The following is a 21,844-nucleotide window of genomic DNA, read 5'->3' as shown; positions in this document are numbered from 1 at the left end:
TACAATGATAAGAAGGATGCCACGGATTACCACTGGTCTGTGGTTTACAGCTCTAATCTCATCATTAGAATTTATCACAAAAGGATGAAATTAACGAGATTAGCATGTCATCTCATTAAAAATGTTTTTGCCATTTTCAAGAGTATCAAATGCAGCATCTCTCCATCATAAGCTACTGTGCTCAGTACAGAAAACAAATGCTCAGAGAAGAAAATAAAATGATGGTCTCAGGTCCTACTATGTCTTCAAGATTAAATTTAATCTGAGTGGATGAAAATCAGATCGCAAGCTCTTATACAATGAGTCTGTTCCGGGACACAACAGAGAGACTAAGAACCAACAGGAGGGGCTGTAAACGGTGGAACCCAGAGCAGGACAGTTTTACAAGAAATAGCATTTAAAAGAAGGGGTAAGAGGCTCCACACCTGGACTCAGCAACATATTGAAAAGAGGGCATCAGAAAATTCAATATTCAAAGAAGTTACTTAAAGAGCTATCCTTTTTAAATACAGCTTGGGTTTCCTTTTTGAAAGGGGGTGTGCTCCAAGGTAGACCTAGGTCATTTGAAGTGATTCTAACCATCCTTCTAATGGAGAATGAGCAAGAGGAATCTTGTTTCTGATGATCACAGAGTGAGGCTTTATCTGTGATGTGCTATTTACAGATGGAACTTTACACAGTTTTTGCCTGGCCAGCACTTGGCTCGAGCCACGCTCCCTGTAATTACAATTTTCACTTACTGCAGTTGACATTTATCTGTACTCCTTTTGAGAAGCTAATATGTCATGCAGATCTGCAGTACAGGGAGAGCAGGTTCAGAATAAGCTGACAGAAAGCAAAGACTGACAATGCAGTTTTGTTTCGATGAGTCTAATTAACTTAGAGAGCGACTTGTTATTTATATAAAGTATTGAGGCCATCTCTCATAGGCTCGAAATGAAATCATCCAGGGTAATGATTTTATTTTCATATGAGTCCATTCCTTTTCAAGAAAGCTGGATTGACAAATGGGTTAAACTCAAATAATTCAAGGTGATTAAAAAAAAAATCTTGCTCACCCTTTAATTGGAAAACATACAAATTCCGAGTTTCTCTAAATATTCAAAAGTAAATCGAAATGGATATAAAACTTTATTAATGTAGACTTCAAACAGAAGTAGTAATGTTTTTAAAACTCTCTAAAGCTGTTGAAAATGTTAGAGAATGTTTCCATGAACTTGATACTGCAAATCAATTTGCCGGTTTAAGTGGAAACAAGTCACAGAGGATTGATTTTCAAGACCTTCACCTGATCGCTCTTCTCACCATTGCCCCTCACACTCCTGCTGCCCAAATTCTGCTCAAAATGGCTTCTTTAAAAATGGTGGGGGTAGAACCCTCAGGAAGTCTCGCATGTGCCGGTCCCCTCGGGCACCTGGTTTTAAATTAAATGTGCTGCAGGCAGCAGGGCGGTCAGGTGCAGAGTGCCTTGGCATGGGAATCTGAAATGAATGTGCAATCTAAAATCCAATAAATACGCTGCCACTTCATCCCTTCGTCTTACTATCAAATGAAATCAAGTCAGAGCCCTCCAAATACATTTGTGGATCATTTTAATGCTGATGTTCTAGTTTAATGAAATGAATAGAAGTCAGGACATTTGAACTTTGGCTATAAAATTAACAATTTTATAATGCTTCCTAAAGGATCAGACAGGCAGGCAGGCTGACAAACACACACACACACACACACACACACACACACACACATACCCATTAACAGGAAAATAGCAATGATGACTTGAAAATAAGAAAAAAAAAAACTTAAAGTGTGAAATCCCAAAATAAATTAAATGCAATGTTTTTAAACTCCTTAACTATCTCAGGATCTTATCTACTAGCTTATCTACCAGCAAGGGTTTGTTGCTTGCACTTTGAGCCTCAAGCTGGTTGGCTCCAAAGTGACATAAGGGGCATCCCCTGGGACAGGAGGAAGGAGACCAACATGTGTGCACTGGCTTTGTGGTATGATCAGGACAGGCTGCCATGTGACAATAACTGCAGATTTTTCACAATTGTACACACACACACACACACACACACACACATATATACACATATGTATGTGTATTTGTAAAGGTCAGGGTGTGAGTGTGGGGCAATCTGAGACCAAATCTGAAACAAAATTTCACCATCTCTCCTGCTCTAGGAATCTACCATATCCTTCCAGGCTTCCCAAAACCCCAATCAAAATAATCAAAGGGGTGCTCTGAGTTGAGTTCTACTTCAAAGTTTTCACCCAAAAGCTCACAATCCAGTAAGGCGGTCTCCACTACTGTGCTGTTCTTATCATATCTGCTTCAAATGTTTACAATCAACTGGCAAGAGATTCCAAACTACAGACTGAAGAAAACCAATGGTGAAAACTGACTTGCCTGACTGTAGTGGCAAAAGAAAAGTAAAAAGGGAAGAAGGATCACACATACGGTGGAATATTATGCAGTCATAAAAGGGTGAAATCCTGTCATTTGTGGCAATAGGGATGGAACTGGAGGACAATGTGTTAAGAGAAATAAGCCAGGAACAGAAAGACAAATAATGCATATTCTTACTCACATGCAGAAACTAAAGAATACAATTAGAATATAGAATTAGAGAGTAAAACTGGGGTTACCAGAGGCAGGAAGGAAATAAATTAGGGAGAGACTGATCAATGGGTTAAAGGTTAGTTAGATAAATGGAGTAAGTGCTAAGGTGGTAAGGATAGTACAGTGAAAGCAGTTAACAATAATTTATTGTATATTCCAAAATGGCCAGAAGAAAGGATTTTGAACATTACCCACAAAGACGGTATAAATATTGGCTGTGATAGACACGCTAATTACCCTGATTTGATCCTTACACATTGTGCATATGCATCAAAATATTCATTTTCACCACAAATATGTATAATATTGTCAAAGATAATTTTTTTTTAAATGCAAAAAATAAATACAAGCCAGGGAAAAACAATCTGTGGAGTGCGTTCTGACTCCTTGTTCTGAAGTCACTGGCATCGCTGTTACAGTGTCAGCATGAAGGGGAGCCACCTGGGGCTGTGTCAGAGGAAACATGGTGCCCAAGATAGGATCACCCAGAAAAGGAGTGGGAAAGGGCCCAAACCTTAAAGACACAAATCAAACACCATCCTGATAAAGAAGCAGGAGGAAAAGAATCCTGTTTTAGCCATAGATAGGAGATAACCAGAGGTGTGATGCACAGGACCTGGTTCTAGTCGGGGACAGATGACAGAAGCAAAATGAAAACAAACCACGAGGGAGTTTTGGAATTATTACGGAGGTTGGCTTGACAACAACTCTTTCCTCAAATAAGTGCTTGTGGTTTGGCCTACTGTAACTTGCTTTAAAACATTTCCAATAAAACACAACTGGTTTTAGAAGAGTTTCCCTGCCACAATTTCTTTCTTTCTTTTTAAAAAGAAAAAAAATTTAAGGCTTTTTTACCTTTTTATTTGGGAAGTGTTAAATAATAATTTTTTTATTAAAATCTTTTTTATTTTTACAGATTGCATTTTGATTCATTGTACACAAATGGGGTACAACTTTTCGTTTCTATGGTCGTACATGATGTAGAGTCACACCATGCATGTAATCATACGTGTACATCGGGTAATGATGTCTGTCTCATTCCACCATCTTTCATACCCTGCCCCTGCCCTCCTCATTAACCAGAGTGGACTCAAAAGATAAAGAGTAGCAGGACACAGCAAAATGAAATAGAAAATATCACCCACCCTCTCCCAACTTACAAGCAATTTGTTACTTAGAATAAACAATTGTTAAAAACAAGATAGAAATCTTTCCATCTTAAAACTCTCTTCTCTTTTCCTTCCACAAAGGAAATCTTTTTTATTTATTTCAGCACCGATGTAAGATGTGGAACATACAATGGGGATCTGCAGGGCAGATGAAAGAATCTTCAAACAAGTTTTCCCCCTAATTTCCCCCTCCCAGCCTTTCTTTTCCTTTCATGACTCCTGCAGAAGAGTCATAATGATAAATTTGTTACACTGGCATTATTCCCATGGCAACTGGCTGTGATAGCAGAATGACAGCTCTCCAGCAAGATCAAGTGGTAAAAAGGGAAAGAGGAATGACTTCAAATTTTTCTCTTAAACCTCTTAGAAACCTAATCAGACACGGCACGGAGGAAGGGAAAATTCCCTAGAAAAATCACACACTTCAAGTATCATGGTTTTTGTTTCTTTGTGTTTTGGGTGTGGTACTAGGGATTAAAACCAGGGCAAGTGCTAGGCAAGTGCTCTCCCACTGAGCTAAATACATCCCAGGCCTTTCAATTTCATTTTTTGACAGGGTCTCAGTAAATTGCCCAGGCTGGCCTTGAACTTGAGATCCTCCTGCCTCAGCTTCCCAAGTAGCTGTGACTGCAGGTGTGCACCACTGTGCCTGATCCTCAATTATCATTTTTTGCAACTCAACTCCTACTTAGAATTTCCTGTTGCTCTATGAGGAGTCTCATTTCTTTCCCTGGGTCAAACTTGGCTTGTTGCCAGAAGACAGTAACACTGCTCTAGGATAAGGAGGATATCACTCCTCGCAGGGACTGAAGTCACCCATGGCCAAGGCTACTGCTCTATCCCGGTGTCCGGAGCAATCTGCTCCCCTAACCACCCTGAAACAAGGGGAGAAACCCATGAAAAGGATCTGGTTCTGATCAAAGTCATGTGGCCTTAAAACAAGAATGACAAAAAGAGGGATTTGATTCTCACTTTTAGAGATGGTTCATTACATAAGCTAGTCTGAAAAAAATGAGAATGAGGCAAACTCTATTCTAGTAAATTCAAAATATTTGCCAACTGCCATCTTCAAAATGGTTTCCAAATAAAATAGGTGTTCTGTAGGGCCTCTTACATGCTTTGTTCTGGACACCTTCATTCTTTTATTCAACCTGTTGACAAACTTCTGAAAGGTTTCATCATTCACATTTATACAGATTGCATTTTAATTCAGAGAGGCCAAGTGGCTTACCAAAGGTCACAAAGCAAGTGATTTAGGAATTTATTATTCTTTTAAAAATTGTTTCCTTAATGATAAGGAATACTTACAAACTGTGGAAATTTTTGTAAATACCAATAATAAGATAATACAGAGATAAAAGGAAAAACTCAGTTTACTAGCAGTGCTACTACCCTGAGAAACCATTTCTATAATTTTGGTATATGATCTTTTCTCCATATACATATACAAACATGTCCATAGATATAGTTTCAGATGATAACAGTATTACACATGATTCCATGCAACATAAAAATTCCTGTGTCAGTGATTCACAATCAGGGAAGGTGAAAGAAACCCCTACCATCCCTCTGAAGGTAGACCACAACCTCAGCGTCTGAAGCAGCACATGCCTACTGTGCTGATTTAATAACAAATACAAGAGAATGTTAAACTTGACCTACAGAACATTAGAAGCAATATACATTCCCAACAATGGTGCCAGAGAATATCATTTCCCTATACCAAGGGCTCCCTTGGATACTTCCATTATTTTTTTTTTTTCATGACTACTGATCTTCTACTAACTACTGCTTGACCAAGGTTACCCAGATGGTAAAAAGCTGATGCCACACACGCTGGCTCTGGGCTGTTATGCTTAACCATTAGACCAAGCTAAAAAGCAGGGTCTATTTTAATGTGAATTTCTCTCATTACTAATAAGGTAGAACTGATTTTCCTATGTTAGCCATTACTTCTATCAGAATTTCTTCATCTTTTTCATACTACTATACAAGAGCTTTTTTTTTTATAAAAGTTTAGTTAATAACTTTACCTTTCATTTATGTTACACATATTTTTCATAGTTCATTGTTTCTCCTTTAAGGGTTTATAATTTGGGGGTTTTATTTGATCAAATCTATTGCTTTCCCCCTTTATGGCCTTGGCCTTTGGACAGTTCTTTTCCCTCCAAGTTAGGATATCATGGAGCTACATTTTTTGTTTTCTTAACTTTCACAGTATAACATTTAATTCATCTAGAATTTATTTTGGAATAAAGACAGATAAAGGTTTTGAAATTTATTTTCCTGAATGCTTTGGCAATAGGCCTGATGTAGTTTTCTGTCCAATTCAATATTTCCCCATTTATATGAGATGTCAAGAGCATCATCTTGTAAAAATCTTACCTTTCTTGCCTTTTTGGTTTGTTTTTGCATTTCTCAACCTTTTCCATACAGCCATCTGCCAATTCCCACAACAATGCCAGCCTGTTATACTCATTATGTAGCTCTATGCTTTAAAAACAAGCAGGGCTACCCCAGGTGCCACATGTCTCAATAACACAGATGCCACCTGTCACAATAATGTAATAACATTTGAAGAAAAAGTGCCAGTTAAATAAATGTTTTTCAAATAATGATCCATCTTACATATTCATAATATGGAAAGACACTAATCCTAGCAAACAGTGTAGATTTACACACCAAAAGCAAGTCTAAGATTCACAACCTACTATTTAAAATTCCATTTAAATAGAAAGACCTATGTCAGGAATTCACATTAGTCACATGAATCATTTCAAAAGTGAATTCCTGCTTGGCATGGTGGTGCACACCTTTAATTCCAGAAACTTGGGAGGCTGAGGCAGGAGGATCTCAAGTTTGAGGCCAGTCTCAGCAAGACCCTGTTTCAAAATAAGAAACATTTTTAAAAGGACAGGGATTGTAGCTAAATGGTAAAGCACCCCTAGGTTCAATCCCCAGTCAAAAAAAAAAAAAAAAAAAAAAAGGCAATGCAACAGAACAAAAACAAAACAAAACAAAACAAAAAAAATGTGCAGCTTCCCAGTGTGGACTTAACTTCCCCGTGTGGAACACACCTTGCATGTTTTGAAGGAAGTGTTATTTGTGACACTGCATCATGGTCACTGACCATGGAGGTGTGTCAGAGGCACAATGCCTTCACCTGCTCAGAGCTCCCTGATAATCTTCACTCCTCTATTGCCAGATCAGCTTATGGTGACCGAGTAAGTAGAATAACAGTGACATCTAATGGCCACAAGATATGTCACATAACAGATTTTCAAAAGCAGAACTACATGCACATTCCAGGTTGAAAAGTTAAATCAGGCAATTCTTCAACTGCACATACTAGGTCCCTATTTAAAATTCTGTGCCTTGCTCGGCCCTGAGTGACTTGGATGACTATCAGAAACCACGCTGCATGTTATACAAACAATATCTCATTTCATTATTCCACATTAGTTCTACTATGTCCATTTCTCGCAAACCATCGGCTCAAATGACACTGATGAGAGTAAGTAGACATGGTACTAATAACCTGTCAATCATTTAAAATGACCCTCAGCAGGATTCTGAGCAAACCTTCTGAAAGAACTATTTGCATTCTGCACATTTGGTGAGGAGATAACTACTGCCCTCGGTCAAATGATCAGAATGCAGGGCATTCTCCTCCTCCTCCTCTGAATAGTGATCAGGGAGTGGGAAGAGCAGCAAGGGGCATTCACGTCACAGGGAGTTATCAAACATGCAGCCAGTCTTGGCCGCACAGGCCAGAAATGTGAGTGCCCCTTCAGCAACACCACAGCCCCTTCCTCACCGATCCCTGCTGCTTTCAGAGTGCTGTCTTCTTTCAGCAGGAGTCTGTCGTCATCCTCCAAACTCAACACCAGTTCATTGGTCTAAAAAGAAAGGAAAACTGAATTTCATCAATACTCATATGGCTTCTGCATTTAGCAAGACTTCTCAAAGAGGTGGAGCTGGAGTTGGAGTCACAGTAGTAAGTCACATTCTACTCCCTTGATGGCAATGAGAAATACACAATGCAGACTTACTAAGTGCACACACTGTGCACTGTGCTGCAGAGACAATGTGATAGCTCTGGCTTTCCAGTTAGATTCGGGTTCAAATTCAGACTCCCCCAGCACCTAGCTGTGTGTACTCAACAAACTACATAACCTAAGGTTCAGTTTCTTCATCTCTAGAAAGGGGAAAGAGAAATGCACCTTCCTCTTTAGTTCCTGCTAAATTATTTTTATTGAACAAGTTAATGAATGACAAAATGTCAGTCTTTTATGATTGCTCAGTTTCCATAACACTTTGAAAGACCTGCTTCACTGCAAGAGTATGTTTTAAATTCCATGTTTTCTTCATATTTTTTATGAATTTCATTTTTAAACCTTTAATTGTGGAGAATTTCAAACATATGATATACACAAAATACTATATTGAATGCTGCTCCATAACTATCACCCAACTTGAACAAATTATCAACTCAGGTTCAATCTGTTTCTCCTCTAACCTGGTCTATGGGTTTAAATTTTACATAAGTCATTAACCCAAGGGGATTTATTTTGGCTTAAAGAAAAAGATATGAATTCAACTAATCTTCTAGATGTTAACCCAGCTATTTCAATACCATTTATTGAATCCTTCATCTTTTTCTCCATAGATTTGAAATGCCATATTTACTATACACTAAATTTCTATGTATATTTGAGTCCATATCTGGATTTTTAATTCTGTGTCATTTAACTGATAGTTCACACCAAGTTAATTATTAGAGTTTTGTAATAATGTCTTAATATATATTAGGGTTAATCACTTTTTTTTTCAGAATTCTTCTGACTATTCTTATTAATTTTTACTTACCAACTTTATAATCAGCTTCTATAATTTACATACATATGCAACTGTTGTTTTACCTTATTGAAGTGTCATTAAAATTGTAAATTAAGAATTGACATCTTCATACTATTATACATTCCTATCCAAAATATCCTAAGTATTTCTATATAAGTCTTATTTTGGATTCCTCATTGCATATTTCACTTTGTTGTTGTTGTTATTAAACTGAAGTGGAATTTAACATAATAAAATGCATAGACCTTAAGAGGCACTTACTTTAATGAGACTGAATAGTAAGTCCCAGAGTTTGGATTCATATTTCAAGTATATATGTAGTGAGGGTGGAAAAGGACAGTAGCATTTTTAAATTTTCTTCTGGACTTGGGGTGTAGCTCAGTGGTAGAGCACTTGCTTAGCATGTATAATGCTCTGGGTTCAATTCCCAACAACACAATAATTTTAAAAATTTCCTTCTTAAAGATCTTGTATATTTATTATTATAGTTTATTCCAGGACATGATTTCTTCCTTTAACAAGGATAGCTATCTGTTTTCCAAACCCACAAAATGTAAGATATAAAGTTTTTATTTCAAATCTTTTAGCAGAAATTATTCTCACTATAATATAAACAGCCCACTGTTTATAATTCATAATATACATATACCAATTTTTATGAATTTCTTGATAATCACAACACAGTCATATTATGATAATCATTTGCATTCTACTGTTGATTCATTCAAAGACACTTAGCTCATAGTCTAAACAGGAGGCTTAGGTGAGCAGGGATCCAGACAGCCTTCTTACTGTGGTGATGAGAAGAAACTTCTGAGGACACCTGGTAATTGCAATTAGGAAAGTCTCTAGACCCTTGTATGAATGAGTTCATTAAGATCCAAGTGATAGTTGGAAGTCTCTCCCTTTGGCTGAGGAAAGAGATTAAAATTCCAACTGGCCTAGAAAACGGACTAGCTTGGCCAGAGATGCTATAGGCCCTGCAGACAGGAACAGAAGATGAAAGAACAACAATCACTTGGAAATGAGAAAAATGTCCTGCAGTCAGATAAGGCACCAGTAAGAACATGTAGGTGAAACTTTTCTGAAGTTTTAAAACTATTGGTAAAAATGGATAGCATCCCTTGGAAGCTTCAAGAAGCATCTCCAGGGTACAGAGTCTGGACTTGAATTATTATGGGTAAATGAAGTTTTATAAAGCCAGAGTCCAGAAACATTCTAAATGACTTCATTTGTTTGGGGAATCCACCCTTAAATAAATTATTTGTTCAACTGAAAAAACAAGTTCTAATTTTGAAACAATAGCTGGCTCTCTGTATGGAAGGAAGGGTTGGTCATCTGCAAAGTCAACCAACTGGAAACTGAACACATGCTTTGGTGTATGCTGGTTACATCTATACTGAACACACAGATACTTTTTTCTTGACATTAACCACTAAACAATAGAGCATAACAACCATCTACAGTGCATTTACATACTATTAAGTATTGTAAGTAAACTAGAAATGATTCAAAGTGTACAGGAGAACACACACAGGTTATACATGAATGCTATACCATCTTTTATAAGGAACTTGGAGCATCTGTGGCTTTTGGTATCCACAGGTATACTGGAACCAATCCTGAGGGATGAAGACTATATATAACATGACAGGGAGAAACATGCATTTTAAGTGTAGATAAAACTTCTTTCTTTCCTTCGAACTACAGGAGGAAAATCTCCTGATTTTCCAAAAATCATTTTTACATATAATATTGATTATTTGAACATGATGAACGAGGTCTTCATTACAAAGAATGAAGTTTGCCAATTCCTTGTTCTAGGAAACATGAGCTTATGAGCAAGGACAACAATACAGAAACGCAACACTGAATGAAGAATGATAAGACTCACTTTGCTTTCCAACTTTTTCAAAAAACACATTGCTTCATTTCAGCTTTATTTATATTTTTTAAATATATTTACATTTTTTTCTTCCATGTAAAATAGAAACACACTTCCTATTCTCTACATTTTAGAAACCAGGTTGAAAACACTGCAGACCTGGAGAAGGGAAAATGGACGAAGTCTGTGGCCAGATACAGTGGCAGAACTTTCTAGTACCCCAAAGAGAGGAAGATGCCACACTTCATCCCTAACACCTGTGAGCATGATATTTTGAGGCATTTGATAATGGATATGATCAAATTTGAACACACAAAAGAAAAATCCCACAAAGTTACTAATCCAGAGGCAACAGACATCCCCTCTTTGTGATCTGTGGCACACATCTTTTTGAATACTGCCTGAGGTCATGGAGTGTATCTATGACCAGAAAAGGAATGAAAAAAAAAAAAAAGGAATTTTATAAATACTTCATCCAAAACTTATTATGGAAAAACTCCTCTGAACCAGGCATCACCCTCGGTATTGGAGATACAAGAGGTGTGCAGAATAAGATATGGTCCCTTGTCCTTTCATGGTTAACATCATAGAGAAGGCCACTGAGAAAAAAGACTACTCTGTAATGAGAAGCAAACCTTTCACTGTGGCTTAATAAAACATTACTCTAAGAAAGCAAGAAAAGAGCGATGTACATATGGTACACATATAAACAAACAGCTGAAGGAGACGATTCAGAATTGCACGCAGTGCCCTCTGTACCGTGAGTCGCGGTCCTGGGCCTTCTCTTACAGCTAGCACCAAGGCAAGCAGACTGTCTGGATCTGCCTCTGGTCCAGTTCTTCTCGAACTTAAGAAAGTCAAAGAGACTAGACCGAGAGATAATAAATGGCTTCCTTATATGTACTTTTTTGTGTGAATTTTTTTATTGTTTTATGCTTATTTTATATAAATATGTGGGAGATAAGTAACAAAAGGATCTACGAGCAGGTAGAAAACTTAGGTTTTTTTTTTTTTTTTAATTCTTTAATGGGAAAGTAAAGCTCTAGAAAGAGAACCTATAAAAAATGCTATTATGATGGAAAACACTTACATGTACATTTACTTACTCACCAATTCAACTAATACTGATTACTGCTAAGTGTCAGATACTGCACATGTGGAACGTACCTTTGATTTATGTGCTTGGTGAATAATCTTCAGTTTATCTGAAAGAAAAAAGCAAGTTGTCTCTTCACACAGACTATGCTCAAATTTCTTCTGAAATTAGTAGTGAGACAAATGAGTACCTATGAAATTGAGAAATTCTAAGTTCTTTATAATTTTATGATCATATTCACTTAAAAATCTGTTCTAGAGTAAAAGGAAATTTACTTTTGCAAATCATTAAAATTAAAGATAAAATTTAAAATTAAATTTTAAAATTTAATTTAAATTAAGGGAGTGCAGCTCATTGGTAGAGCACTAGCCCTGCATGTAGGAGGCCCTGGGTCCCATCCCTGGCACCAGAAACACACACACACACACACACACACACACACACACACACAAAGATAAAAGTACACAGATAAGTCAGGTATGGTGGTAAACGCCTATAATCTCAGTGACTTGGGAGGCTAAGGCAAGGAGGATCACAAATTTGAGGCCAGCCTCAGCAATGTAGCAAGATCCTGCCTCAAAATAAAAAATAAAAAAGTTTGGAATCTAGCTTAATGGTAAAGTACCCTTGGGTTTAATCCCCAGCACCAAAAAAAAAAAAAAAAAAAAAAAAAGGACACAGATACTTTAAAGCCTTGGGCTCTGACACACAACTGTGTGTCAGACTCAACACATTTTTCCTTAGGACAGAAGACAAGCAAATCACATTACTCCATTTTGTTTTTTTAGTCATTAAATTACAAGATTAGCAGGTAATGTAAAAAATTATATATATATATATATATATATATATATATATATATATATATATAATCTTATCTATACATTTAATTTTATGTGTTTGGATATATATTTATATATTATAGTTACATATATTTATTTTTATATATTATATATAATTATATTTATATGTTATATATAAAATAATGATAGATATTAATAAAGGCAGTTTAAAAAACTATTAAGCTCTCAGGGTGGATACACCGGCAGGAGGTTAAATGACCATGCTGAAGAAGTGTGGCTCAGATTTCTAACATTACCTGGGATCACTGGTAATCTGAGTAGGGTTGTTAATGACTAAAGAATACCAAGATCTGCTTCTTGGTTTTCAAACACTGCACAGGCTTACATGGTCCAGTATGTTTTATTCAAACCCAATTTCATTCTTTAATCTGTTTATACTGAAGTCAGGACACAAAGTCCTTTTGCAACAGGCAATTTCTTCACACTTGGGTAAAATTCTAACTCTAAGACAATCAGTCCCTAATTATATAGCAGACATAGTCATTCAACACATTCAAATTCCAAAAATTTCCAATTCTTCACTCAGCTTTATTTAACCATTTATTGACTATATTATAACTTATCTGAATAAACTCTCAAACTAAAATTCATTTCTATCAATAATGCTATAATAAGAAATTCCAATAGTGATATGAAATAAAAGGTTCTTTTTTTAAAAGACCTGATTTTTAACTATGTTGTTATAGTTCTGAAGAAAGAATAGAGTACCAATCACCTAGTTAAGAACTGGCACTCTCCATTACCCATTATTTTAAATAGTCAATTTTCAACTATCCATTGCAATTTTTTAATTGCAATTTTAAACAAGACCAGCACCCTAGGACTATATTCTTAAGAAATAAAAATAACTTTAACCTAAGTAAAATATGCACATTAGGAATGTAAATAAACAGATGCTAAAAATAAATTTACTATGGACATGAGAAAATAAACAAATGTGACTTGGATTATCTATTATTCTGAGTTGCCTAGTACATTCTTTTTCTCACTATAAATAGGTATTGGTTTGTTATTTGAGACAAGTTAGAGAAGTCAACAGTAATTTTTTTAATAAAAGGGGCTTAAAGTCTGTTGTAATCAAGCTGCAAAACTAGAGTCTGACCTTATAAATATTAATTGTATTCTACATATTTTGCTAATAAGCCTTTAAATTTGAAATAACTTTGCTCTAATAGGCCCAGCAAACCCACAATAAGAAGTCTACATTTTTTTTTTTTTTTTAATAGAAAAAGAAATGCTGTGACTGGGAAATTTTGCCAGATTTTTCTCCCCAACAGAAACTGGCAGGACCCACGAAGAGGACAAGGAAGGAAAATGACAAGCTAACAAAGGGTGTTGTATTAATGTATCTTTCCTTGTTGAATAATCTCCTTCACTTGTTTTGACTTCTTAAAAAATAGACTCAATATTTTTTTAGACTCAATATTAACAAAAACAACATCCGTGGGCATTGTTTTCTTAATGCTAATTCCTTGAGGAAAAGAATCTTACAATATCTTTTGTTTGTGGGGCATTAAACAAGTTGGCACATGCATAATTTAATTTCACACAGCCTCATGAAACAGGCGGGGATGAGCAGCCACACTGTACATCAATCAACATTAATGTGTGCCCAAATGTATGATTTCTAGGTAGTAAGGATTTAAAAATAAGTAGCATGAGTGGTTAAATCAATAATAGATGATGATGACAATTAAATGGGAGGAGGGACTGTGAGAAATCTCAGGCAGTGGGTGGCCGAGACAGACAGCCTTTTGCCCAAGGGCACAGAGACAGTAACTAGCAAAACTGCAACCTGACTCTGCACCCTTCTGCTCCCCAACACCGGACGCAGTGTTCTGTTCCCACAGGCCACACAGCATACCATGACAGGTGAGAAGCCACACTCCAGCCTTCCTGCTCCACACAAAGCAGCAGATTGTTAAAGAGCCACACTCAAAGAAAGAGCCACCCGAAGTTTATCGAAACATGAGTGGTTCTGTCATTTCTTCTCTGACAAATGTATTAGTTTTATTTTTCTGCCAATTCAGCTGAATATATAGAAACACTAGGATGAAAAGGCATCAATGAGATGAAATAAGCGAAAAGGGACATTATCTACCCCAATGATGCTTAGCGACTCAGATACCCAGATGCTTTCATTATTTAAAATTTATCTTTTGAAATAACTTGCATGGAACACAGGTTTGCATATAGATAACGCATACCATGAAAAAAGGGAACTTTTTCTAATTTGAAGTGGTATCTGTAGGATGATTCAAGTTTAAGGTTATATTTCAGGGCATTACACTTCAAAAGCCATGAAAGCTACAATTGAGAAGTTTCATATTTACCTTAATCATGCTTTTTATTCCTTTCTCTTATTCAATATTGAGTATGTAAATTCTTAGGGCCAATAAATCAAAGTACTTTCCACTCAGTGCCTTCAACTTCTGCTTGACTACCCCTTATGACCTCACAATTAGTCTCTGGATATTAAAATGCAGACGCACGGAGAAGATTGTGATTTCAAAGGATTGTAGGTCACGAGTTGCCCTATTGAATGGGAACAGAATGAAAAGCCACTCCAAAAAATGATCTAAAGTAATAAAAAATTTATACTTTAAAATGTCTGCACCAATTAACAGAAATATGTATTAGGTGCATAACTTTCAATATAGTCTCAAATTCAAGTTTGCTGAATATCATACTTATAATGAACAATTATGCCCAGCTTCTTACTATATTTTTAGATAACCAGTTGCAACATATAAAACTACAACATAACATTTAAAATGTTAAATGCTTAGTCCTCATTTTTCCTTCTCTGATTGCCTGGCAAAGAAACCCCTCTTAGCATAGTTTGCAAAACATGCTATTCTTCACCAATACAGTACTTCCCTAAACAATTACAACTGACCTTAACAACATTGTAGGATTCTTATATTCCTAAATAAACTTCCAAATTGGTTTTTATTTGCAGATAACAAATTAATTTTTGAAAAACAAATTTGAATTTGTGTCAACCAAAAACTAAAGTTAAATTATATTACTATATATTTTTAAAGCATAAGAAAAATTAGTTACCATATTTATAATTTCTGAATGGTGGTGGTAGGCTGGTCCTCAAAGGGACATCTACAAAAGAAAGATGATTTTTATTACAAAATATTCAAACAGAACACATAGTCTTTTGGTTTTATTCTCCTACATCCACAGACTAGGTTACTTTGAAAAAACTGACAAAAGATAAAATGGCATCAAAGTATCCAAGAGCCAAGGAAGACAATGGCACCATCCCTAAGCTGCTGAGCAGTTCCTAACTGAACTCAGACAGCAACTATTAGAAGGCTCAGTACACTAGTAAATGTGACAGTCTCCATATACCCTTAAAACCTGTAAAATACATCTGTGAGGCAGTTGATGTTTGTTTAGCATGTGAACCCAAGAACCCCTTGAGGATCTTCAGCCACTAGTGGGAACCAATGATCTAGAACAATCTTAATACTCTTATCAAAATTCAACAACCTACAACATGAATCCTCTAATTCATCAAAGAAAACTAAAGAAGACAGAGTGAATATTATTTCAAAAACATATTCTAAATATCACATATGTAACTAATAATATCTGATGACACAACCCTTACAGAGGGTAATTTGGTAACATATATCAAAATTACATCTGTATACACTCCTTGGTCTAGCCCATTCTACTTTTTTAGGAGTTGTTCAGGGCTGGGATATAGCTCATTTGGTAGAGTGCTTGCCTCATGTACACAAGGTTGTGGGTTCAATCCCCAGCACCACACACACACACACACACACACACACACACAAAGGATAAAAGGATTTGATCATAGAGATAATGAAATATAAGCAAGGGATCCAACTGCAGCATTGTTCACAGTAGCAAATGCTTAGAAAACTCCAAATGCCCTTCAATGAGGTACTCTTTAAATAAATTATAATATGCACAAACAACTGTGGGAAAAAAAAGAAAGGAAGCTCTCTATTAATATATGATCCTCAAAATATGTCAAGGGTAAAGAGTTACAAGGAGAAGATTATTTTTAGTAAGCCACTTTTAGTAAGCAGTAAGAAGGTAAAATAAGAATAGATGCTGGTGTTTGCTTGTATATGCAGGCAGGTGGTGGGAGCCCCATGCGCTGGCCAGATAGGAACAGAAGGAGGTAAAGTTTCCATCATGGTCCTTTCTACATTTTGGCCATAAAACCACATAAATTGTTAGTTATCTAAGACATCTAAACAAATAAAACCCACCTGTCTGAATTAGGAAATGTGTTGTTTTGTTTTCAAGGTATAACTCATTCTTTTATTTCACAGATTTTTTTTTCTAAGTTGTAAATGGACACAATATCTTTATTTACTTATTTTTATGTGGCACTAAGGATCAAACCAGCGCCTCACTCATGTGAGGCAAGCACTCTACCACTGAGCTACAGCCCCAGCCCATATTCACAGATATTTTAAAATGAGTCTCATGATGGGCGCCAGGCCCAAGGGCAATGGAAACCAACAGGGGCCTGTGCTTTTTAAGTACTGTTGCCTTTTAGAGATGAACTACATACCCAAATTAAAATGTGCTTTATTCATTTATGTTATAAGCATTTCAAGTACCTATCACCAGGTAGGCCAGGCACAGGATAAATAAGCAATTACCAAGAAAAGTTCCCAGTCCTGAAAGTTCTCATAGCAGGCTGGGCCTGGGCATAGACAATACAATCCCTCTGGAAATGCCAAAGATGTTCTTCACAGAAATACAAAAACCAATACTAAAATTCATATGAAATCACAAAAGTCCCCAAATAACTAAGGTAATCTTGAGCAAAAAGGACAAAACTGGAGGCATCACAATCCCTGACCTCAAAATATGTCACAAAGCTATAGTAATCCAAATAGCATGGCACTAGCACAAAAATAGACACATAGACCAATGGAACAAAATAGCCTAGAAATGAATCCATGTACTTCTAGCCAACTGATTTTTGATAAAGGTGCCAAGAACACACATAGGTTCTTTATAAATGTTGCTGGGGAAACTAGATATCCATATGCAGAAGATATTTAAACACAAAACAAAATCCTTCTGAAATATCTTTTAGTTAAATATATTTACATGGGACCAGACAGGTAACAATGTTACTGGACCCAAAACAGTCTGCTTGCTACACACAGGCCAATTAAGTCTAGAGACATGGTATTGAGAAAGGAGGATGACTTTTTCAAAAAAGAAATCATTTTTAAATTACAGATCACAGGCATCTCTGGTTGACGCCATTCAGACTTCCTGAGATTTCTGTAATTTTTTTCTTTCTTGTTAGTATAGATGGTCATCTTGAGTTATAAATTAACAGACCATCTGCTTCCTGACACCTACATGCAAGAACACAGATTGCTTAAAGGCAATGTTTGTACCAGCTCTGTGTTCTGTGACATTATTGGTGATCCATTAAGTTTTAGCAAGACTCTATCTTCTAGGGTTAATACAACTTTCCAATATGGAGTCAGTACTGCTACATGTGAGGAAAGGTCAGCAAGAAGGAGCTGCAAGATCTGAGACATGTACCCCAAAAGATGGGGGCACTGCTGTTCAGTTATGATTGATCACAGTGCTACAAGCATATGACCCCATCTATATTATTGTAAATACTAAAAGTCTGGGGTTTAGGTGAAATTTCTCAATATTTAAAATACAACAGGCCAGGATTGGGGATGTAGCTCAGTGGTAGAATGCTTGCCTAGCATGCATAAGTAAGGCCCTTGGTTCAATCTCCAGTACCCAGAGGAAACCACTCTGGAGACAGCTTTTGCCTGGCAGGCACCCATTTGAAACCTCTGGTTTAGACTTACCAGAGCATGTACACTTCATTTACTCCATCTTGTTCTACTGCCTTAAGAATCATGGACCAAAGAAAATAAATATTCATTAAACATCAGAAAGGAGAAGTAAAACCATTTAATGCATTAATATTCCCTGGATTTGATAATGAAAACTCCTGAAGAAGAGAGTGAGGTGAAGAGCAGATGACTCCATGAAGCTACTATCATCTAGAGACTTCAGAGAACATTGCCAGGATACACAAGATCTCTTTTTCTCTTTCTTCCCTTAGACCTCAGCTTCAGTGTCACCTCCAGAGAGAGGCCTCTCTCAAGAACATTGCCTAAAGAGGGGTATCCTCTGATATCGTTGCCTTTGTGATTTTTTTACAGCTGTAATTTTGTCTATTTACCTATTGTTGTCTCTATTCTCTACTAATTTATAAATTCTATAAACCTGGAACAGTGTCCAACAAAGAACAGATTAACAAATGCTGATCCCATGAGAGCAAGGACCACAGTTCGTTCTCTTCATTGTGATGTCACTACCTCAAATACTGCCTGGTATATCACGTGCAGTCAGAAAGACTCATGAATGAATAAATATAATTTAATTGCTTCAACTAGCAGTTGAGAGCACTGAGGTCCCAAGAAAGTAATCAGTCAGCCCCAGCTGTCTAGGACGGGGAGAAAAAGCACACAAGGTAAGCCTGGACAGCCATCAGGAGGAATATGAACAATAATGAATGCTGGACAGGATGTGGAGAAAGAAAGAACACTTCTACACTGTTAGTGGGACTGTAAATTAGTACAACCACTATGGAAATCAGTGTGAAGGTTCCTCAGAAGACTAGGCATGGAACCACCATATGACCCAACTATACCACTCCTTAGTATTTATCCTAAGGAATTAAAGTCATCATACTACAGTGATACATGCATACCCATGGTTACAGCAGCACAATTCACAACACAAAACCATGGAACCAGCCTAGGTGTCCATCAGTGGAAATGGTATATGTACACAATAGTTTTATTCAGCCATAAAGAAAATGAAATTATGTCATTTGAAGGAAAATGGATGGAACTCAAGACCATTATGTTAAGTGAAATAAGCCAAACTCAGAAGATCAAGGGTTGTATATTTTCTCTCAAATGTGGAAAGTTCAGAAAAAGGAGAAGAAAAATGGGAGAAGGCGGGAATCTCATGAAAATCAAAAGGAGTTTATTAGAATAGAGGAAAGGGGGTTGGTAGGAGGGAAAGCACAGGGGAGTGACATTGGCCAAATTATACTGTCACAATGTGTGCATGTATGAATATATAACAACAAATCCCACCAATATGTATGACTGTAATGTACCAATTTAAAAAACGGGGAAAAAAATAGATAAGACTGGAGCATCCTGTCCTAACAGAAGGGAAGAATGTACACGCACACAGCACGTACACACACGTGCACTCAGCATATGTCAAACGGGTGGCGTATGACAGGGGGCACAGGAGCCAACTGAAAGAACTCCCAGTGTCCAAAACAAGAGCAATTCAAGCATACTGAGAAATGAGCAGCAAATAAAATCCCCCATGCAGAAGATTTCCTTACAAATTATGTAGATGTTCCACCCTAAAGGAGGAGAGCAAAACCTCCCACTCTTTTACTGTGGACTATGCACATGACTTGCTTCTGAAAAGCATGGTATAAAATAGGAGGGAAAAACCAGTAACCTTACAGTGGCAAAGCCTTCCATTCCTTCAATCAAGCAATCAAGGGCAATATCTCCAACCATGAGTCATGTGGAAAGTACACAGCCCTGTACACACAGTAGGATCAAGATGGATTATATGGGGCTGGGGAGACAGCTCAGCTGGTAGAGTGCTTGCCTTGCAAGCACAAGGCCCTGAGTTCAATCCCTAGTATTGCCAAAAGATGGATTATATGAAATGCACGTGTTCTGATAAATCTAAGCCACACTTATCTTTCTGATCTTATACTCTCAAAAACCGACAACTCCATCATGATCAGGAGACAAACATCAGAAATATTCCAAACAGAGGGGCACCTAGAACGTACCTGACCAGTACTCCTCAAAACTGTCAAAATCATCAAAAACAAGGGAAGCCTGAGTAAATATCACAGCCAAGAAGCTAAGGAGACATGAAAACCAAATGGAATATGGGCTTCTGGAATGGAAAAATGACATTAGGTAAAAACTAAGGAAATCCAAATATACTATGGACTGTAGCTAATGATAATGTGTCAATATTGATTCACTAATTGTAACAAATATTAGCATACTAATGTACACTGTTAAAAACAGAGGAAAATGGGAGGCATTAGATAGGAAGAAATATAATAAGATAAAAAGGTAAAAAGAAAATCAAGCCACTTAGCACTTTCCAACAGAAAAGACTGCTTTACAAAGCAACCTGGCAGCATGAGGAAGAAGATACCAGGAAGGAATCTGAGCTAGAAGGCTGGGTAGCACCTCGGGGGCACTCTTCTTTTTTCAGAGATGAGATGATTTTATATTCAGAAGTAAGACCTCAAGCATGACAAAGCACTGAAATGCTTCAAATCAAAGAATAATGAAAATGTCTTTTTATTGGCTAGATAAATGGTTTGTGTCCTATTCTGAATCTAGAAAATTAGTCATCTTTTCAAGGTAATATATCATGGTACCTCTGTACTTAAAATATCTGATTGATATCTATTCCTTATGTCAACAATAGGTTTAGTGTATTTACTAGTTATATAAATTCATCCTAGGGCCTGGGGATGTGGCTCTGTGGTAGAACGCTTGCTTAGCATGCACAAAACCCTGGGTTCAATCACCAGCACCACAAATTTTTTAAAAAAATTATATATAATTATATATATCTCAATACATCTTATATGTTTATATTTACTTATAACTATACACACTTATACTTATTGTATCTATACAACTCCCTGTTTAATGGCATGATGCTTTAAGGCCAATGATTCTCAATAGAGAGTGAATCAAATGTAACCAACGCTCCTTGGCTGCAGGGCAAATACAGACAACTGTGGCAGTTAACTAGGCTAAGCCACAGATGACAAAAGTGACTAGGGTAAGCAAAGAACAGTGAGAAAAATCAATAAGGCATCTAAAATAACCCCAAAAGATCATGTATCCCAGTGACGATTTCCATCTCTGGGCAAAATTCGCTATACCACAGTGTCAAACCAACCTTCCAGCTTTCAACATTCAAAACACTAGATCAAGATTAACAAATTCAAAGATTCGTTTGACACCAAGTGAATCTACTTATTGCAAAGATCCTACTTAAGCAAGTGACACACAAGAGATAGAGGGCCAATTTGGGGTAGTGCTTAAGAGCACATGTTTCATAATTAAACTGCCTGGGTCACTTTGCAGCTTTGCATTTTACTCACCATGTAATCTCAGGTCAGTTTCTTAGCCTTTCTGTTCCTCAGTTTCATCATGTATAAAATGGGAATAATAACAATTCCTACTCTAAGGGGACACTGTGAACATGAATGAG

At 36.7% G+C, this 21,844-nt stretch overlaps 1 protein-coding gene across 4 annotated transcripts in view; it reads right to left on the bottom strand.

Moving 5' to 3' along the window:
- Positions 1-21,844, bottom strand: part of C3H2orf76 (chromosome 3 C2orf76 homolog) — a 63,444-nt gene that overhangs the window by 1,158 nt on the left and 40,442 nt on the right. For 2 of the 4 annotated variants that reach the window (XM_047545543.1, XM_047545545.1), the window contains exons 4-6: positions 15,566-15,616; positions 11,708-11,745; positions 7,613-7,694 (exon numbers count right to left, since the gene is read on the bottom strand). In XM_047545543.1, coding sequence (XP_047401499.1) covers positions 7,613-7,694; positions 11,708-11,745; positions 15,566-15,616 — 171 coding nt within the window. Of the gene's footprint in view, positions 1-6,630; positions 6,678-7,612; positions 7,695-11,707; positions 11,746-15,565; positions 15,617-21,844 lie in introns of those variants that run through there. The other 2 variants (XM_047545547.1, XM_047545546.1) reach the window with 2 other exon arrangements.

Source organism: Sciurus carolinensis, chromosome 3 (assembly GCF_902686445.1).
Source record: "Sciurus carolinensis chromosome 3, mSciCar1.2, whole genome shotgun sequence".
Taxonomy (NCBI): Eukaryota; Metazoa; Chordata; class Mammalia; order Rodentia; family Sciuridae; genus Sciurus; species Sciurus carolinensis.
Note: the sequence above shows the minus strand (reverse complement) of the source record. Positions and strands in the feature narration are given on the sequence as shown.